At 35.5% G+C, this 20,965-nt stretch overlaps 4 protein-coding genes across 4 annotated transcripts; 2 read left to right on the forward strand and 2 right to left on the reverse strand.

Moving 5' to 3' along the window:
* The first annotated feature begins 7,319 nt into the window (after positions 1–7,319).
* On the forward strand, positions 7,320–7,973 carry GNBP-like3 (GNBP-like 3). The gene has a single exon (XM_018103214.3). It carries the CDS (start codon positions 7,372–7,374, stop codon positions 7,849–7,851), a length of 480 nt encoding a protein of 159 aa, XP_017958703.1. The 5' UTR covers positions 7,320–7,371; the 3' UTR covers positions 7,852–7,973.
* A 1,383-nt stretch (positions 7,974–9,356) lies between these two features.
* LOC108652839 (gram-negative bacteria-binding protein 3) lies at positions 9,357–10,028 on the forward strand. Its single transcript, XM_018103036.3, has one exon. It carries the CDS (start codon positions 9,394–9,396, stop codon positions 9,868–9,870), a length of 477 nt encoding a protein of 158 aa, XP_017958525.1. The 5' UTR covers positions 9,357–9,393; the 3' UTR covers positions 9,871–10,028.
* A 5,286-nt stretch (positions 10,029–15,314) lies between these two features.
* On the reverse strand, positions 15,315–16,498 carry Bbd (Bombardier). Its single transcript, XM_018103038.3, has 2 exons — positions 16,168–16,498; positions 15,315–16,107 (listed from the first exon to the last, which is right to left on the reverse strand). Exons 1-2 carry the CDS (start codon positions 16,223–16,225, stop codon positions 15,392–15,394), a joined length of 774 nt encoding a protein of 257 aa, XP_017958527.1. The 5' UTR covers positions 16,226–16,498; the 3' UTR covers positions 15,315–15,391.
* A 1,615-nt stretch (positions 16,499–18,113) lies between these two features.
* Positions 18,114–18,751, reverse strand: LOC108654166 (uncharacterized). Its single transcript, XM_018105265.2, has 2 exons — positions 18,523–18,751; positions 18,114–18,452 (listed from the first exon to the last, which is right to left on the reverse strand). The coding sequence occupies exons 1-2, from the start codon at positions 18,578–18,580 to the stop codon at positions 18,301–18,303; spliced, it is 210 nt and encodes a 69-aa protein (XP_017960754.1). The 5' UTR covers positions 18,581–18,751; the 3' UTR covers positions 18,114–18,300.
* Between the last annotated feature and the right edge of the window lie 2,214 nt (positions 18,752–20,965).

Raw genomic sequence — 20,965 nt, forward strand, 5'->3', positions numbered from 1 at the left:
ATTAGCCGCTAAAATTTTTATCTATACATTTTTTTATTTAATTATTTTCATATTCCTTTACTTAATATATATTTCATAATTTATTCATAATTGACAAATGTGTTATAAATGTATTTTGTTACTTGTTTATTTTATGTATAATTTTCTAGTTTATATATTTTTTATTTACTAAAATATTTATTCTTAAAATTTTTTCAATGTTAATTTTTAATTATATATTTCTTATATATCTTTTTTTTAATATTTAAATATTTTTCAGTAATTTATTTATCTGTTTTTATTTAATGTATTTTGTTACTTGTTTATTTTATGTATAATTTTCTAGCTTATATATTTTTTATTTACTTATATATTAATTCTTAAAATTTTTTCAATTTTAATTTTTTATTATATATTTCTTATATTTCTTTTTTTTAATATTTAAATATTTTTCTGTAATTTATTTATCTGTTTTTATTTAATGGTAGTTAAATATTTGTCATCTTTTATTCTGAACTATTTCACCTCAACTTTAAGCTTATTTCACAATAAAATAATAAAAAGTAACAGTCAGTTGCCAGGTGTATTTATTTAACTGGATTAAAAAACATATACTTACGACTTTTATGGAATCTTACTCTTACACGTACTGTAAGTTCTTTACAGACTTTAACCGCTGCTGCAGCTGCTTAACCAATGCAGAGCTATCGAACTGAATAAGTCAATTTGGGCACGCCTTTCGTGTCGCGAACTTTTATTAACTTGCGCGAGTGTGTGTAAGAATGGGTGTGTGTGTGTGTGTGTGTGTGTATGTTGTCGGTTGATATGTGTTGGTGATTGTATGTTACTGATTGTTTACATTGCAGCTTTATTGAAAAAATGCCAACGAACTTTGCCTTTGGCTCTGGCTCCGGCGCTGACTCTGGCTGGCATCAGCTGCAGCCGGCCGATGTGTGAGCTGATCCTGGTCAGGCCTGTGCGGCATCGAGCCTCCTTTACAATTGTATGACCAAAATCTCATTTTGTATGCAATCGAGCGTTGTACAATTTGATATGAGGCGGCGGCTTATCAATGGGCTCAAACATAAAAGCCTTCATTAAAACGTAAATATCAAATTTGCAACATTTATATTGCCATCCCCCTCCCCCTCGCATGTGTATGTATGTGTGTGTGTATGTGTGTATTGCTGTATTGTGCTCTCCAATCAAGTGCCGGTTTCAATTGCAGCCGCAATTACGCTAAACAAAATTACGTATTTGTAAAATAACCAAATGAAAAGCCAGCCAAAATTTGAGTATGTAAACATATACATATGTATTCGTGTATGTGTGTATGTGTGTCTGTCGTTTATTTATTGTATTTATTTGACTGATTCGGTTTAAAAAGGCGAATAAAAATGTTAAATGCAAACCGCAAGCAAATTACGCTTTGGAAAGCCCAGCTGCTGATGTTTCTACTCCCTTTCTTTTATTTTCTCAATTTGAAAAATATTCCGCAAATTACAGAGAAATGCCAAAGCACAAAATGAAGCATAAAACAAAACATAAAATGCATTGCAAAAGAAACAAAACAAACCGTGAGCTTTAACTGCAAATAGTTTATGTTTAAAGTGAAATAAAAAATAAATTCCATCAAATAATTAGAACATTATTTTGCTTGTTTTTGTACTGCTACTGAATATAAAAAATAATTAAAAGTATTTGCCTAGTTTCATTTAAATTAAAATGCTTGGAACGAGCGCCCGCTTGACTCACTCAAATTCTAAATCATATTGTGGAAGGCAGTCTTATTTATTTTTTAGTCAAAGATAGCAGAGATTAAAATTGCAAATATTTCTGATATTGCATTACTAAATTTTAGACAAATGAAAACTAAAACTGTATACTAAATAATGTACAGAAAGTCTATGTTTTTTTATTTTTATTAATGAGATGAGAGATTAATATATTTAGTTTCAGCCTAAATTAACTTAAAGAAAATTTAATTAAATATATTTTGTAGGTCAATGAAAAAGAACTAAATAGAATATATAGAGGAGGTAATTGATGTCGAAATCTTCTCGTAGTTCTAGTAAATATCCGGTTTATTAGAACTTGAGGATGTTGAGGATGGCCTTCAAGTCTACTATTAGGTATTAGCATGTCGAAAGGCGAGAGACTTTTAATGATTTTTGTATTCTTATTTATTTATGGAAATATAGAATTGCTATCTAGTGCAGCGTATTTCCAATAATATTTCATACAGTCCTAATAGCACTTCAATTTCAATATGTTGCACTCAATTTCCTAAGCCATACTCCATTTGTAGAGCTATCAAATAAATCAAACTGGTCAATGATAAATTGTGACTGCACATTTCGTGCATTAGTTGACCTTAAATATGGAATCAGCTTTGTGTTAAGAGGTACACTCCAAATTAATATCATAAGCTGCGAGAGTTCACTTAAGGACTTAAGCGACCTGTGCGAGCAATGCGAAAGGTAGTCCCGTGCTGCATTAACTAGTCTCCTGGCGCATTCACATTTGCACACACGCTCACAATGGATGCTTAACAGCAGCCATTAGCAGCTTTGCCGAGTGGCATGTGCACATGTGTATATCGGCATGGGCGTACACACCCACACCCACACACATACACGCACACAGAGATGATACAACACAGTTATGCCATGACTTTGGTTACAACAATGGCAAAGTCCTTTTTGCCCAGTGGAAAACGGCGAGCGCACTTTATGAGCGGTGCATGCATAAAGTGCAGAGGCAACCACCGTGCCCGAGCTATGCCACCGCCGCCCAGTGCTCATGTAGTGGTGTGGCATAAACCATCTCTTTTCCAATTTCCGGCAGTAGCTCAGGAAAACAGCAACAGCAGCAACAGCAGCAGCAGCCAAGTGAGTTGAGACCATTTAGGTTCATTGTATTTGTGTGTCCGCCTCGCCAGGGTGTATCGTGGAGCATAACTCACACAGCGCATAATACACACTTACACTTACACACACACACACACACACACGCACAGTAAATGGCATCAGAAGCGCATTAATAATGTGCTCAGGCAATCGAAAATGAGTTCTGTGCGCCGCTGTTGCCAAAGCCACGGCCGCTGCCTTTTTTTCCTGCCCAAAACAATGATAGTTAGCCGTAATCAGGAGCATAGTTACGCCGCCGGCCATATGCAGCATTCTAATGAGCAGCAGCAGCAGCAACAGCAATTCAATCCTCTCAGCCCCTCCTCGCTGTAATCTTGTCAAGTAATTAATTTGTTCAATGACATCCTTAAGGTGTAAGCGAAACTATTTAAAGTTGATGACAACCACGACGCAGATACTTGAAAACTCAAAAGTTACTACAAAGTGAAGGGGCATGCCAAGGTGTGGGCGTGGCTGTGGCTGTGGGCGTCGGGCAGGTGTGAGTGCGTGGATGCTGCTCCTGCTGCTGCTGCTCGTGAGTTGACTCAAGAAACTTGTCATGCACGCTCGGCGAAGTGTGTATCCGGCGTACTGCGCAAAGACAGTCAAGACAAATCGCACGCACCGCAGCCAAACTCATGTGCGAGGGCTGACAGAAAAGTTCTCAAGTATTATTAAGCCGAAGGCGTTTAACATTATTTATATTTTGTGAGATATAAAATATACACAAATTGAATGAAATTGCAATTATATTAAAATTCATTCTTTATACACATTTCATTGAATTTATTTTAACAATTTATTATCTGCGTGAAAGCAATTTTTTAATGAATGCATATAATTTTAGAAAATAGCTGTAAATTTAATAAAAATTCAAGATAGCTAAATCTCAAGTAATAATCAAATTGAATTGAATTTCAATTTTTTATTTTTTTTAGTTTTTTAACTAAGAAATTCTAATTTAATTAAAAAAATTTAAATAATAAATAAACAAAAATAAATTATATATAAAAATAATTTTTAGATATATGAACTGATATATTATTTTTAAGTTTTTGCTCTTTTATGAATTTTAAAGAAGTTTTAAATAGAAAAAAGTTGAGCTTCTATTTAAAAATATTTTTTATTTATAAGCAATGAAAATTGTATAAAATACAAATTTAAATGTTTTTTTTTTTTTTAATTTATAAAAAAATATTAATATAAATGATATATATAAAATAAATATAATCTATATTGTATGTAATCAAAATGAACTCTGCTCAACTAACAACTTGTAAGTAACTTGTGTACCGACCCTCCCTAAAAGGACTTTGCCTAAGCCCCAGAACTCGAAGTATCTGCTGTTCTGGCTGCGTGTGAAATCGGAAGTGGCTGCTGCTGCTGCTTCAGCTTCTGCTCCTGCTTTTGCTCCTTCTTCTGCTACTGCTTCAGCTTCTGCTCCTGCTTTTGCTCCTGCTGCTGCTGCTTCTGCTGACTTAGTTGTAGTCGTCTCGAGTCCTTGGTCTCTCGGTCTGCTGGTCTCTGGGTCCGTCGGTCTCTGGGTGGCTCGGTCGGTGTGTCGGTGTCGGTGCTGGGCGACAGGTGCTTCCGCATTTGAATGTCAACGGAAACCGCAACGGTACAACTTAGATAAACGTTTGCTCTTTAAATATGTGCGCTGTCGCTGGAGCTGCCATTGAGCATAAACGAGCACGAGCCCCTCGCATGTAGGCATCCACACACGCACACACATCCACACATCCACACACACTCACACACATATAAAGTACCTTTATTGAGCGGCAGTCACCATGTTTGAGCAACGGTACTCGCACTTATGTGTCAAGCGAGTTTGAGAGCCCCAGCAACATGGTGAAGTGGTTTTTGGCTTTGGCCATGGCTGTGGTTATGGACTGCGCCTGATTGGATGGCTCTTTGCTTAGCTTATTGCCAGCTCCAGAGGATGCCAACTTAAAGATAGCTACAATGTTTGCACTCTAGAATTGATTATGCACATGGCAAGGTGGCGAAACTTTAATTATAGATAAAGTCACAGCCATTTGCTAAAGCGTTCTCTTTTTACCTTTTCAATTCAATATGACAAAGACATTTAAATGTTTAAAAATTTATCTAAGTTGCTTAATTGTAATAAATGCAAAAAGAACAAACAATTAAGAAAATATATTTTACTTGTGCATAATTTCCGAAATACTTTTAAATAAATTTTGTGCGAAATGAATTTAATTAAATTATGAAGCGAAAAGGCAAAGAATACCAAAACATGATTTTTATATGTATATTTTTCAAATATTTAAGCTCCACTTAAAATACACTTTAAATGCTTAATTTGCACAAGAGCAAAGTGACATTTTGACAGCCGGATCGGGGTGTACAGATATTCAGTCGATAATTCGATTATATTTAAATCAATTTTCATTCAATTTAGACAATTTCCTCTACAAATTAAAATAAGCCCAACATAATCACCTGCCGCTTGCCAAAACCCAATAAAAACTAGGAAATAAAACAACAATTAAAGCAGCATGCCGAAAAATAAATACTCTTTCGGGATGAGCCTAAGGCTTGATATTAATATTAAGGAAAGTGAACTTTGCGAGTTAAACTGTTTATTAATTTATATTTTTTATGTATTTAAAATACATATTTTTAAAATATGTTTCATATATATTTATAATAAATTGTTTTCAGATAACAATACAATTTTAATTTTTAATGTATTTTAATACTTATATGTATATACTTATATATATATCTTATATAAATAAAATAAATAATAAATATTTTTTCAAGAGAGAACAATACTACAGCATACATAAAACAATTGAGGAATGGATTAAGTTAAGCATAATAAATAAATAAAAATAAAAACAAATAATAAATACATAGAAATAAATATATTTTTTTAATTATATGATAAATTATCTCTAACATTTATTTCTACTCCAATATAATCATTATGACGAAACTCAGCTACCCTCTGCCAGAGTATCAGTGAACTCAAATGCTAAATTGCTAAAAATAAAATCAATTAACAATAAATGTGGACAATTAAATTCAATGTGTAGAACAGAGAGAAATTTTTCAGCGTCACATAGAAAAACAGGCCACTTAATTAAGCCTGGCCTGGCCTGGCCGGCCATGGCGCAGCAGAAACAGCCATTCTCAAACCCGGGGCCAGAAGCCACATTTACACTGTCGAACATGGTCGAACGTGTTGGCAATGCCGTTGCCACTGCACCCATTTTAAGTGCGAAACAATGTAATTTCAGGGTAATCAGTCTGGGCTGGTTTAGAATTTAATGCCTGGCTCAAACTGAAGAATTTACTTTTTCGGACGACGTCAACGACGAACTACACAAATTTCCGGCTGTGCGCGCAAAGCCCATGGCCGGGGCACACGAAACGAGTGGGTTCACTCGATTCTCCACTTGGCCAGAAAAATGTCAGTTTACAATTTTCTATGCCATTTAAAATAAAATGAAAATTGCGCTCGTCCGAGCACTGGGGTGTGGCATAGTTTTAGGCGCTGGCCAGCGCGTGTTAACGTAAATAAATTACATGGCACACACACATACACATAGACAGACACACTGGGAGAGTGGAAGCGACAATCAAGTGGTCAGTGGCATGCAGCTTATAAATCAGCGCAAAGCGCAAAACGTTGCTGCCGTTTGGGGCACGGTTACGGCTACGGCCATCGAGATAGATGGCCAGCAATGCGGGTCGACCCCCGGCGCCCGGGTCGGAGAAATTGACAGAGTTTGAGTTGGCAATGGATGAGCGAATGAATGAATAGATGGATGGATCGTCTGTATAAATGGTTAGCTATTTAGTTTCGGTTTGCTGCGGTTTGACTTTGTTTTCGCCTGCCATTGGTCCGAGTCAGCTCCACCTATTCGGCGGGCATACACATAATGGCCCCGTTTGCCTTTAATGCTGGCCCAAATCGAATGCACTAAACATACATTCAATACGAGCTTGCAATTAAAAATTAACTAGCAGCCTGGTTGGGTCGCTGACACAAAGCTGTTTAGCCGCTTTGTGGCGATTCGGCCACAAAATAATTATTTCAAGCTATTTTGTAAATATACTCGGAATAATGACATTTTTAATATCAATCAGAAACAAAAGAAACTGAAATGAGATCGGATTTATTTATATCTCTCCCAGACAGAGGCTGACTTAGCCCTTGCATAGCCACAACCTGAAGCTTTAAACTCTCATGCCTGGACTATTGCTATGCAAGCATTTGAGCAATTTATTTAAGTGACTTTGGGTTGCATATTTTTTGGCTTGGTGCACTATTCACCGCCACCAGAGCCCCAAGCAATCAAGCGTCTCGACTCGTGCCGCTGTCGTAGCGGGAAAAACACAGCTGCCAATGGAAGCAAACAAAAGCCCCAAACCCCCAACGAAGATAAGCTCTGAGCCTCGCGCACTACAAAAGCAATAACCGCTCGCTGAGCTGAAGCCAGTTACCATGAGGGCAGCAACGTCTCGAGTCAAGCAGCTTATCTTACTGCTCATCGTCTGTGGCACACTGGGCGACAGCCACGCCTACGAAGTGCCCAAGGTGACGGTGAAGGTGAACAGTCCAAAGGGTTTTGAGGTCTCCATACCCGATGGGCCAGGAATTTCGCTGTTTGCCTTCCACGGCAAACTCAATGAGGAAATGGATGATCTGAGTGATCAGACCTGGGCCACCGATATCGTTACACCGCGTAATGGACGCTGGACTTATATTAATCGGCTGCAAAAGCTCCAGCCAGGCGATGTGCTCTACTACTGGGTGACTGTACGATATAACGGTCTGGACTATCACGCGTATAACCAGCGGTACCAGGTAGGCCAAGACGATGCCAGAAGCCAAAATACGACGATCAATTTGACCAGAAAAGATGGAACCATTTCACAAATCATTGTCAATGGGAATCCCACCATAAATATTTATGTTTCATAAATTTGAATAAGTTCTCAGCCGTAGGCCAAAAAGTGTTAAATTCTAGCTTAGGAAATTCTAATGCTGTGCTAAATTATTAATTAGTGAATATGAAAAGAAAAAATACACAAAATTGTTGAATAATGTTATTGACGAATCTGTAAATTAATAAAGGCAATTCAATTTAAGCGAAGCAAAATAAAACTAATTGTAAATTTATATATACATTTATACTGCTATAGTCAACAGATGTATGTATATTCATTCGGTACTTAGTCATCATTTGAATTAATTATAGATTTTGGAATGTTCTTACGTGTGAGCTCCACTTAGTGAGTTTCATTCAAAATCTTTTTTTCTTGCTTTACTTTCTGAGCATATTCTAATTTGATTCATCAAGTTTGCCGGATCTGAATTAACATTTCAAGTCTGGTTGTTTGCATAATGATCTTTATTTCGCTATTGTCGAATATCACATTTAACTAAACGTGACTAATGTGTCGTATTTCCCTAATTCTTAAAATCCTAACTACCTTTTCAAAACTAACAACTTATAATTTTACAACTGAAGACTCACCTCATTACACTGAAGAAAAACTATAATACTGCTGAGCGATTAAATGCTGTTACCTAAAGATTCTTTCTTTGAAGAAACTAACTTTAAATAGACTCAAGATTTGTATTGAAAAATTTAATATATACGTACACATATATATTATATAAAGCAAGTTAAACATAATCTTATATATATTTTCATCTAAAGTATATAATATGGATCAAAGCAATTATTACAATTGAGTATTTGAAATAGATATAATAGCTATTATTTCATATAAATACATAACCATATTTAGATCAGACAGAAGCTTTTTTTTTTCGTTCCTTACGCGCAATATCTTATTCTTTTATCAAGCTTTTGACCTTCTTACCAACTATCATAACAAACCCTTTAAAATATAAGATTCAACCACACTTCATCTCTAGCAAAAATGTCTTTATTACAGAGTCAACCCGAACTATAGTTAGCAGGTCGTTAAATACGTCTTACACGTCGCCTGGTTAGCTGACAATTCTGACATTTCTCAGAGGGCGTGTGTGAGACGATGCAGCCAACACATGCTCATAAATACATGGCCAACATTCTTTGGGTCTTGGCAGCATTAACAACAGTAACCATTTAAGTAACTGCCGCAGTTGCCTGGAGATAGAGCAAGACAGAGAGAAAGAGAGAGAGAGAGAGAGAGGGACAGGGAGAGAGGTAGAAAAAGCGACTGCAGCTGTGCCAGAGATAGTTGTGGCCAAATGCGAGTAACTGGCACAAAGCAGATCGTCTCAAGCCGCACACATGAGACAGGGACTCACTGTCTTAGCCAGTGCATTGCCACAAGTAAAAGCTTTAAGCTCTCGCTATGCAAGTATTTAAGCAAGTTATTTGAATGGCTTTGTGTTGCATATTTCTTGGCTTGGTCCCAAACAATACAGCGACTCGACTCGTGCCGAGGAACAACGCAGTCTCGCGCACTACAAAAGCAATAACCGCTCGCTGAGCTGAAGCCAGTTACCATGAGGGCAGCAACGTCTCGAGTCAAGCAGCTTATCTTACTGCTCATCGTCTGTGGGACACTGGGCAACAGCCACGCCTACGAAGTGCCACCGGTGACTATCAAGGTGAATAGTCCAAAGGGATTTGAGGTCTCCATACCCGATGGACCGGGAATTTCGCTGTTCGCCTTCCACGGCAAACTCAATGAGAAAATGGAAGGTCTGAGTGATCAGACCTGGCCTACCACTGTAATCACGCCGCGTAATGGACGCTGGACTTATATTAATCGGCTGCAAAAGCTCCAGCCAGGCGATGTGATCTACTACTGGGTGACTGTCCGATACGATGGCCTGGACTATCATGCTTATAACCAGAGCTTCCAGGTAGGCCCAAGCGATGACAGAAGCCAAATAACGACAATTAATTTGCCCCCAAAAAATGGAACCCAATCAGAAATCATTATCAATGTGAATCGAAATATACATATTTATGTTTGACAATTATAAAAAATATCCAAGCCAAAAGAAATCAAATCACGTTTAGAGAGTTCTAGTTCTGTCTTAAGTATTAATTAATGAATATACAAGAAACAATAATGAAAAGTTGTTCAATTACTTTAATGGTGGAAGTAGAAATAAATGAGTGACTGATTCAATATCTTATTCGTTGTATTAAAAGCAAAGTTTATATACGTAAATACTATTGATAGAATATATATGCATCTAGGTATCATTTCAGTCAATAAGAGATTTATAAATCTCCAATTGGCAGCATATTTCAATATATTTTATTTATTTATTTATATTTATTTATTTTTTTATTCTGGAAAATTTTTATTATTATTTAATGATTTTTCTTATTTATAATAATTTTTCGCTATACAAATATTAGTCTCTTTATTTTTTTTTGCCACCCAATTTCCTATTTAATTACTTTCATTCATAATTAGAAACCATTGGGGACACGAAACGAAATTATATCCAAAATTTACAATAATTGCCCTCCATTCACCTTATTTGATTGAAAACTGGTTAAAAATATTTGTGCCCATATTAAATATCCGAGTGTTGCCAATAACAACAACAAATTTCGGACTCTGCACATGTCAAACTCATTGCGCAGTGCATTGTTTGCCAAAGTGCCATAAATCAAAGGAGCACTTTGTCACAGATACGCAAGTAAGTATCCGGGCCGTATAAATCATGTTGAAAAGTTCTCTGCATGCGTGTGAAATACTGTGCGAGTAATGGCTGCTTCAGAATTACCGCAATGCATTCCAAATGCACAGACTTATACTAAAACAAACAAATAAGAATGCCAACTGGATGTCGCCCTGCACAAAGGAGAACTCGTATGGCCAAGCATATATAAGGACTTGAATCATAATTCACCATGCTTCACTTATATTAACTGCATACTTCTAATAGTATGAAATTATGGAAATACTATAAAATATTTGAATAGTATGAAAATGTAGATATAATATGAAATAGTATGAATCGTAGCAAAGTATGAAATAATATGAATAAAATTAAATAAATATATAAACATAATATAATAAAAGAGCATGGAATAGCATGGACAACGCAAAAAAACAAATAGTATTAAACAAAAATTTATTTCATATGAAATAGTATGATTTTGTGTAAAATGGTATGAAATAGAATCGTTATCACAGAAATAAAATAAAAGTTAGTTAAAAAGTTGAATACGATATGCAACAAAAACAGTATAAGATTCTGTGAAATTTGTAATTCGAAATAGTTTGGAAATCCCAGAAAAAAATAATTACTTACAATTTGCAGTTTACATCTGGAATCTCGAGCAAACAATATCCGTAACTGAGCAAGTGTTATTTATTCAAAATGTGGTTTAACTCAATTTTACTCAAATGGGGGCTTGGTTAAAAATTGCGCATGCTAATTGCATTATTCACAGCTTCATGGCAAATTTTTAATATATATTATATTATTCTAAAATGCAGATTCATATCTGCCATTGCATCGCATCACAACTACTCTTTTTTTTACCAACTACAATGGAGACTATAAATCATTATTAATTAATTTCAAATAAAGAAAGGTAAAAATTTCATTTTCATGAATACTTTTATATGAAACTGATTTAATACAACCTGAAGTGAGTGGTAATTTATGTATACAAATATTACGTATACGTATCTCCCTAGTCCAAAATCAGTTTAAGGTCTTCATATTTAGAACGCTTCGATAGTTTTTCTCTTCATTGAATCCATTTTGTATTTGAAAGAAAATATATATAAAAAAGTTTGCTCACAAAGCAAAACAGAATAATAAACAAGGCTCAAAACTGTTTGGCTTAAAATATATTTAAATTCATAAAACCCATTTCGAAGAATGTCTGCTACGACTATTTACAATAAGTGCCACAACTTCTGAATGCCTCTACAGTTTAAATTGGCATAGAGCAAAAAAAAAAAGGTAAATAAGAAGGGAAACACTAAAGGATATAAAAAAGAATAATGCACAAAACTATTCACGCAGGTAGTTCTGATATCTGAATCGAGCGCATTGGCCTTTTGCTGGCAAATATACGAGTAAACAACTGCATAAAGGTTACTTTTGGCCCATTTAACTTTCACTTGAGGCAAACAAAAGCAGATAAAACTTTCTGCTTAGCCAGGGCAAGCACAATACAAAGTAACAAATCCATTCGACTTTTATCTGCACAAGTGCTTAGAAGTTTTTCTCGTCCTTTTTTCTTGTTTTGCTGTCTTCTTTTTTTTGCGATATCTGTTGCTGCTTGAAGAAAACTGACAAATGGATATATTGGTATTTTGTAATTATTGTTTGTTTATGAACTAAAGCTGAAATAACTACATCTACTCTTTTTATAGAATAATACGGCATGGGCGGAAGTTCAATTTTTAATTTTGCAAAATTTTTATTTTTAAAATGTAGTCATTTATTTTTTTAGTTATTTATTTATATATTTATTTACGTATTTATTTATTTTTTTATTTATTTATATATTTATATATTTATTTATTTCATTTATTTTTTTTATTTATTAATTTATTTATTTATTTATTTAATTACTCATTTATTATTTATATTATTTTGAAGCAATACTTAATTTATAGTTTTGATATACATATTAATTCTTGTTTTTTTTTAATTACAAAATTTGTATATTATTGCTTCAGCTGTAGAATATTTATCCGAGTTGGTTTGCGTCTTTGCTAAACTCTGATCATATTCTCTAATTGTCATTCTATGAAAGGGAGAGAGAGAGCAAGTCCCTTGTATTGCGAATGTCGTAAGTAAGACCGAGATGGCTGCTTACAACGTTTGTATAGGCATGTTCGCTCTGATTATTGATGGCCGAAGAAAAATTGAATTAAATTTGTTACATTGGATGGTAGATTGATCAGCAAAGTCTTTGTTAGTCGTATAACTAAAATTAGAATAAAATATAAACAAATATACATATATATAGAGCTGATGACATATCACTTTACTTGTAATCTTGTTGTATTGTTAATGAAGACGCCTTCATATGAAGTAAATATTAGATATGTAAGAACAATCTAAACATTTTTCTCCATTTCAGGCAATTTACGAAAATTCGTTTACCTGAGAAAATGTCCTGCGCCCAGCTAATTACAAGTTAAGGCTGACTCAGGTGCTAGGGTTCCATTAGTCGAGCGGCCTGTTCTATATGAGAAAGCAACTGCAGCTTGTCCGGTCTGCGCTTGACCCGTGTGCATGACCGCTTTTAGTGCGAGCACTTGAGTGTGGACAGAAGGGTGGTCCAAAAAGAAAAGTACTCTACGCTGAGCAGACCTGATACATAGATATATGTAGCTATATAAAGTATATATGTGTGTGTATGGGGATGCCACATAATTGGCTTATTAATTAATGCCGCAATTTGTGCCAGCTGCATTTGTCACAGCTCATTTGAAGCAAATTAAGCATGTCGACCAAGAGGTAAAACTCATTTTAATTTTCGCATAGCCGACGGCTATTTCTCCAGATATATATATGTGTGTATATATGTATATACATTTTATATATACCATATTTTAGCTGTGAAATGGGAGCAGCTAAGTGCCGCTGTCAGCAACATTTGCGAACTGTTCTCATTTTCTCATTTCGCGCCATGTGTGAGAGTTACAAAATGCAAGCTAGCTGCAAGTTTGTGTCACTTGTCACACGCACACGCACACGCACACATGCACACATGGAAACCCCTATTTAAAGCACCGCACACACTCATGCTTCATTTAACTCACACAAATACACACACACACACACACACACACACAAAGCTTAAACACTTATACAGACCAGACACTTTGGACGCCATTTTGCACGTGGCAAGGCGTTAAAATGACTTGTGACAACTTTATGTGCAGCCCACAGTTGTTGACGGATGCCCTACCTCTCCAGCTGCCCTGCCCCGCCCACTTCTCTGTGGTAAGAAAAATACAGTCACAAAATTATGTCATCAAGTTGCAAGCAGCGGAGGCATAAAAAACGCTGCTTTAATTTTCCTGTTTACACTGCAAAACTATAAAAATTCATTCTCGATTTTAATCTGGAAGCTACCACATCATTTATATAAGTCTTAGAATTATGATTTAGCATTTAAGAGTCTTAAAGAGTCCCGTAGTACTAAACAATTTATAATATACTTGTTTAATTTTATTTTTTTTTAAACTTAAAAAAAAGACTATTAAAAATTTTATAAATATATATTTAAATTTTAAATTAATATTATCTACAAGACAAATCTCCTAACGCAAGTAGCTCTTCATAATATTTGAATGATACATGTTTACTCTTGTCTACCATTTTTTATTGTAATTCTTGTTGCCTTCCTACAAACAAGACCAACAACTACAGAGTACTCAAATTTCAACGTTCCAACTCGAGAATAGGAAGACCCATGTTAGCGGTAAGCTCAAAGTGAGGCCGCTGAAATAAGTCTGAAGTATGGTGAATTAATTATAAAAGATTCCGCCAAGTTAAATATTTTTCTCCAGTTAAGTTCAAAGTTGCGAGCGGAGACGCCCCATTGTAAAATAAGTTGCGACTAACTTGACGCACATTTGTCACACACACACACACACACACACTCATACACTTGCACACACATACATCGTGCTGGCAGGAGTCAAGGGGTTAGAAAGTGAATGAATGGACCCACGACTCTACGTCTACAGGTGGCAATGGCAATGGCAGAGCTGCTGCCTGGTGCTTGTCACTTGTGGAATTTGCGTAGCTGCGGGTGGTCTACCAACCCCCACCCACCCGAAAGCACCACCCTCAACTGATGTATGGCAGTTTGAAATTAGTAAGAGTGCAAAATGTAGGACGAACAGCGGGACACATGGCTCACATTTTTCAGACTCAACAGAAAAATTGTGCATAATGTGTATTACTTTGTCATAGTATTCCAAATGTCATGGCTGAACTATATAGAGAGAGAGCATGGAAGCACCTTTTGCCGAAGGGCAGACAGTTTCTCTATACGAACTCTATGATTATACAATCTTACTTGTATATTTTTTAGAATGCGTTAGAAAAAATAAATAAGATCTATATAATATAATATAATCCTAATTAAATGTTCTCTACGGGATCTACAAATATTTATAAATATAGAAAGACATTCTCGTGTATTTATATTCATTATCAAAACAAAAGTACGAAAAGTCACGAAATCCCACACATCAAAGATCCCACACTTATCTATCCAAATTCATTTGAATAATTCTCAGAAGAATCGTGCTCAACCAATAAACAGAACTGAATAGCAATTTGAGTATATATATATATATATACATATATACATATATATATATAAGTCTTCGTCTTCTTTAATGAATTGTCAGAAAGTACAGTTAATTGCACAATAACAAAAAAAAAATGATGATTAGGTCACCAGTTGAAAAAGTTTTGAAATGTTCATTGAATTATTTATTTAAGCAAATTGTATACATACATTTACTCTTCCAATATGGAACAAGCTCTAAAAAGGAAAATTGTTTAGATTGATTCCAATTTGGTTGATCTGCCGGGCTATATTATCTTGCAAGTGAGACAAATTGTATTGAAGAGTTGCAATATTGGCTGCCAGTTCCTCCTGGATCTTCTTGCGGTTGTCGTACGAATGGCGATTGCCAGTGAAGAGTCCGCCTTCGGCCTTGCCAATCACTGTGCCATCGGCCATTTCGACAACTATGTTGCCATTGTCATACTGCAGCGTAGCATTTTCGCCGTTGATTTTGATTTGTTGCTTGGAATTGACGCTAGCGTCCTTAGCCGGGAAGTTGTAGGTAAAACCGTTGACGGTCAGCCGTAGTCCACCATCGACAAGCTCACTCCGGTAGCCATTGTAGGTTTGGATGCCGCTCCCGCCGGCTTGAGATATGAAGATATTGCCGCTATTTCCGCGGTTTCCCTTTTGGCGTCTAAATTGATCGTCATCATCATCAATGGACGTATCCTCGTCACTCTCATCCGAGCGAGTCACAAGCGTCTGACCATTAGCTCCAATTAGGACCGTGCGCCCATCGGGACGCTTATAGATGGTGCCAGCCTCGTTTTGCAACACAACATTGCCGGCCCGATTGTACAGGACGTTGGGCACTCGCTGAGCTGGCTGCGAGTCCTCTGGCGTCGTTGTGCCAGGAATCGACGTCTCCTTTCCATTGCTATGATCCACAAAGGGTTGGGCTGGTAGTGCTGCAAAGAGAACGATCAGTTGACAGATTAAAAATAAACAAGCCTTTAAAAACTATTTACCGCTGGCCAAGCAAACGCCGAGTGCCAATAGGCCGATCATAATGAGAAGGCGAGACATGTTGAATTGGTGCAACGGGTTAACTATAGAAACGCAGTGCTAAACGCTCGCTTTTTATACGGCCGATTGATTGAGTACTATATTCAATGTATTATTGAACGTGTGGGTAGATATCGCAGAGAGGTCGACAGTATGCAACCTCTGGGGAAAAAGCCAGAAATGATTATGACGAGTCGTTCCGCTTCTACACGATTTGCAATTCTCGATCGCTCTGAGATCGTCTCGAAACTGTTTGACGAGTTCGGCTCCCGCCTCGCGAACGACCAAAAACCTTGAGTGTCAAAGCGAATCTGAGTGAAATGCTCAAAAGAAAATGAATGAGTATAAATAGCAAAAAACAAAACAAAGAAAATCTAAACTGTCGCAAACACATAAATTGGCAGATAATTGAGAGAGCGGCAAGAACAAATTAGAAAACAGTGAGATATACATAAAAAATTTAGATTCAAATGAATTATTTTAATTTGATAGTAAGAAAGAAACATAAGAAATATGAAAATAGAATCACCGACTAATAAATGTCCTTTACCTCGAACAGAACGACTTTTTTGCTTGCATACAAAATAATTTAAAAAAATATTTTAATTTTATTCATTCCTTATAGTTTTGACTATATTAAAAAATTAAAAACATTATCTAATATTTATTATTATATAGGGAAAAAAATATTATTATTATTCATTCCTTATAATTTTGTCTATATTAAAAAATTAAAAATATTTTCTAATATTTATTATTATATAGGAATTCACTTAACAGAAATTTTTAAGAAAATGTATGAACTGTATTCAGTTATTCTTAATCATTTGCTATTATTACAGAGTATTTGCAAGTTTGATATTTTTTTTTTATACATTAAATTAAGGGCTTCAATATTAAATTCAACTCATTGAAGTGTGCACAATACTATAATATGCGCTCTTAAATGTACACATGCATGTATGTATAATTCATCTTAACTGATAGTAAATATATTTATATAAACGTATGTATATACGTATATACATATACCTGTCACAAGTAGCGCAAATAGCACTTGGGAAATCCCCTTCATGGCAAACATTTGCATTCGCACCTCAGAGAATACTTGTTTCTTTAAGCTCACTCGAACGTACATACTTAGGTCACAGGTTTATCGCTCTGATGGGGAATACACACGAGAATTCCGATGGCTTATCAGCTTATAAGACAAAGAGAGCATAAGCGCAAATACACATGAATGTACAAATGCATGTACATATATACTTATCTATTTACTTTAATCGAACGCAAATAGTGTAGTTAAACATGAATTATCAGTGCTCTTCGAGGGTCGTACTAAATGGCCTTCACGATGCTCATTAGCTATAAGCGAGAACCGTCTACCTTAAACTGAATTAAATTTAAATCTAAAGAAAGTTCAGCTCTTTTAGTTAATGTGAAAAATAAATGAGTAGATGAACATTAAAGAGATTGAATTTATTTCAAGTTTAAATACAAGTTGGCAAATGTTCTTCACTATCAACAGAGCTCAAACTGGAGTCAAATTAATGTTTAGAACATGTGCTTCTTATCCATACATTATAATACAATACATTAAATACTTGTGCTTTGGCCATTTGCCTGTGTATGCACTCGTTGAGATGTCAATTTCATTAGAAAAGTTCATCGTGATTCAACAATTAATTTTTCCATAGCGAGAGTCTGTACCGCAGCTCAAGCGCAGCCTCCTCTTCAACCGATGCGCCTACGTGTGCGGATGTATATGTTGTTTTATATATTAGAAAAAAGTAAAATGAATATCAGCTATGCATAAAACTCAGGGTAAAACCTCATTGCAATACCTCGTAAAAATTCGACGTAAATAAAAATTAAATTGAACAAATTTATAGAAACTAAAATAAATAAATTAAATTATACAATGTAAGCACAGGTTTTTTATTTCTTTTTATAGCCATGCCTTAAAGTTGTTTTATATGTTTATAAATAATTGACAAATATCTAAAAATAATCAGTTAAATGAAAATGGTCAAATTGAAATCACTTGCTCATAAGCAACTGCAAAATTTTTAATTTTTCATAAGTCGTATGATCATTCAATAGCGCCATTTGCCCCCGCCATTTGAGTGCTGATTATAGTGTGTAGAATCGGTTGTCTGGTCATGCCCACCATTCCAGGCTGGTCCGCCGCTGGGTCCCTGATTGGAAGAGGGGCCCCAATTAAGTCCGAACGGCAGTCCGTTGACAGCTTCAACGAAACATATAATATGTAAATAAATATATGCTGATGTATATAATCTATATATAGGAAGTCTTACCGCTGAGCAGTGCAACGAGCAGAGAAAGCACGAAAATGAATTGATGAGTGTGCTGCATGGTCAAGGCAAGAAGTTCAAATGAATGAGTTTTAAATAATACCACGCCTTTATATGAAAGTGCTTCCAGAGAGGGCTACGACGACGTGCAGCAGAAGGGTAACATACAATGTCTTCGGGTAGACAATCAATCTATATGCATGAGGCGATTGTGGCTGTCTGCGCCCACTGATTATCATGACCTTATTTGTTTACGTTTTACAATACCCTGCTCAGAATTGATCACAAGAGGAGGTATAGAAATTTTCTGACTAACAATAAATGCAATTAAAATTGAGCACAAAATTTCATATCGCTTAAAATATATTCTGATGATATGAAATCATTATTACATTATTATAAATATTATGAATAATAATTTTTGAATAAATAATTAATTATACTCTGCAAAAATAAATTGATGCAGGTTTTTTTTTTTTTTCAATTGTATATTTATTATTTTGATTTATTTATTTTATTTTATTGCCCAGTATGTCTTAGTCGAGCACACCCATTTGCACATATTTCACGCGGCTAGCAAGTTCACATGAAGCAACGCTCTCATCTGCTTTTTCTCTCTTTGGTGTCTCCTCTCCCAACTCGCAACGAATGCTAAGGCAATTAAGAAGTTTCGCTATGTGTCTGCTAATTATTTTCAATTGAATAGCTTTCGGTTGTAGGTAAAAGTTTTTGTATTGCTGGCCATTAAACATATCGGCTGTTGGCATTCATTGAGCAGTCACATTAGCCCCACCTGAGCAGGTGGGCTGAGCCGAGCTGAGCTGAGGTTGTGAGCTTTTGTTTGGGTGCACCCCCACCCTTCAGCTAGACTATAGCTGCCCCAACCAACTGCAATTTACGCTTTGCGTTTATTTAGTTTCTCTCTTTCTCGTTTCGACTGCGGAGCAAGTTGAACAATAAAAATTAAACAGGTTTTGCCGTGTTGTTAATGATAGCTGGCATAGCTGAGTTGTTGACTGCTCAAACGTGAGAATAGAAAATGAGAATTAGAAAACTCCAGAGCGGGAGAGAAATAACGCCACTTAAATGAGCTACAACTACTACAAAGTGCTGTTATAATATTGTGTGGGAGTTCTCATATAAGCAACAACGAAGACAGCTAAAATACATATAAGTACAGTGATCAGCAGCTAAAATTTGAAGAGCATTTTTATAGAGGTGGTTGAAAATTTTGTATTCTTATAATTTTATTTTAGTTTATAATGTGTGATTTATTAAATATGCATGTTTATAAATTAAATGCTTTGTTTTTTATTATTTTATTACATATAAATATATAATAATATACAACAAATTCGACTTTTTATTTATTAAAATATCATCGGTTCAATCATCAATCAGTTTATAAATGAAATTTTTTTTTAGTTATATACCTTAATTTATTTTTAATTTTTATTATAAATAATATAATTCAAATTTACAAATTAAAATAAAATACATTCAAATAATGTCAGAGCTATTTTAAATAATATATTTTATATTTATTTAATTTTTTAATCATTAATTTAATTAAATTAAATACACATTCATTCAGTTAAGCCAAAATCGGAGACGTGATTAAATTTCTTGAAGTTTTCTTTCTGTGTAACTCATATGTAGTAGCAAAGATTTCTTTTATGTTATGCCTCGAACGGTTGCTTGCCGGAACACCAGAAACAAGCTACTAAATTATGAACTAACCGAGTTCAGAATCCACTTGGTTTGGCTGCAAACCTCTGTTTCCAATTGCCTTTGCCACCAAGAGACTTATTTATGCCACATGAAAACATTACACAAAAACTAACACAAGTCTGGGGCAGTTGGGAAACAATGATCAGAGGCCAAACAATAATGCATAGACCATTAAAAGGACGCAGTTGCATTCAGTGGCGAATATATATAAGCTGCGACTAACTGTTCCACAGGTTCTGGCTAACCTGGCTGGGTGTTGGACTCTGGTCGGGTGCGATGCGGTCCAGCCGAGCCTGGGGCGTTCACATTGCTTTTGTTGCTCGAATCGAATCAATTTGATTTTCCAATCAATTAAACTTTATATATATTGCGTCTGGGCGGCTAAATATAGCAACAACAACAGCAACAAGCGCCACAAAGCATTGCTATGTAGAAATCTGCTTCACAGATAACAAGCAGAGCAGAGCGAGCACTGTCTCGTTCGTCTCTCTCTCTTTCTCTCTCTCTCTCACACACGTACACTTTTTATCACTTCTCCCGCCTTCCCCTGGCCAATGTCTCCATCAACGCCTGGCTGCACAAGCACAAAAATGTTAGTTGCCCCGAGTTCAGGTTTGGTCGAAATCGGGATCGGAATGGGGAGCGACTATTGCATATTGCATGACTTTGACTGCATTTTTCGACTTGCAGCTCTTTGCGGAGACAACAGACGCAT

Source organism: Drosophila navojoa, chromosome 5 (assembly GCF_054131105.1).
Source record: "Drosophila navojoa isolate 15081-1374.11 chromosome 5, UAZ_NAV_1.0, whole genome shotgun sequence".
Classification (NCBI taxonomy): Eukaryota; Metazoa; Arthropoda; class Insecta; order Diptera; family Drosophilidae; genus Drosophila; species Drosophila navojoa.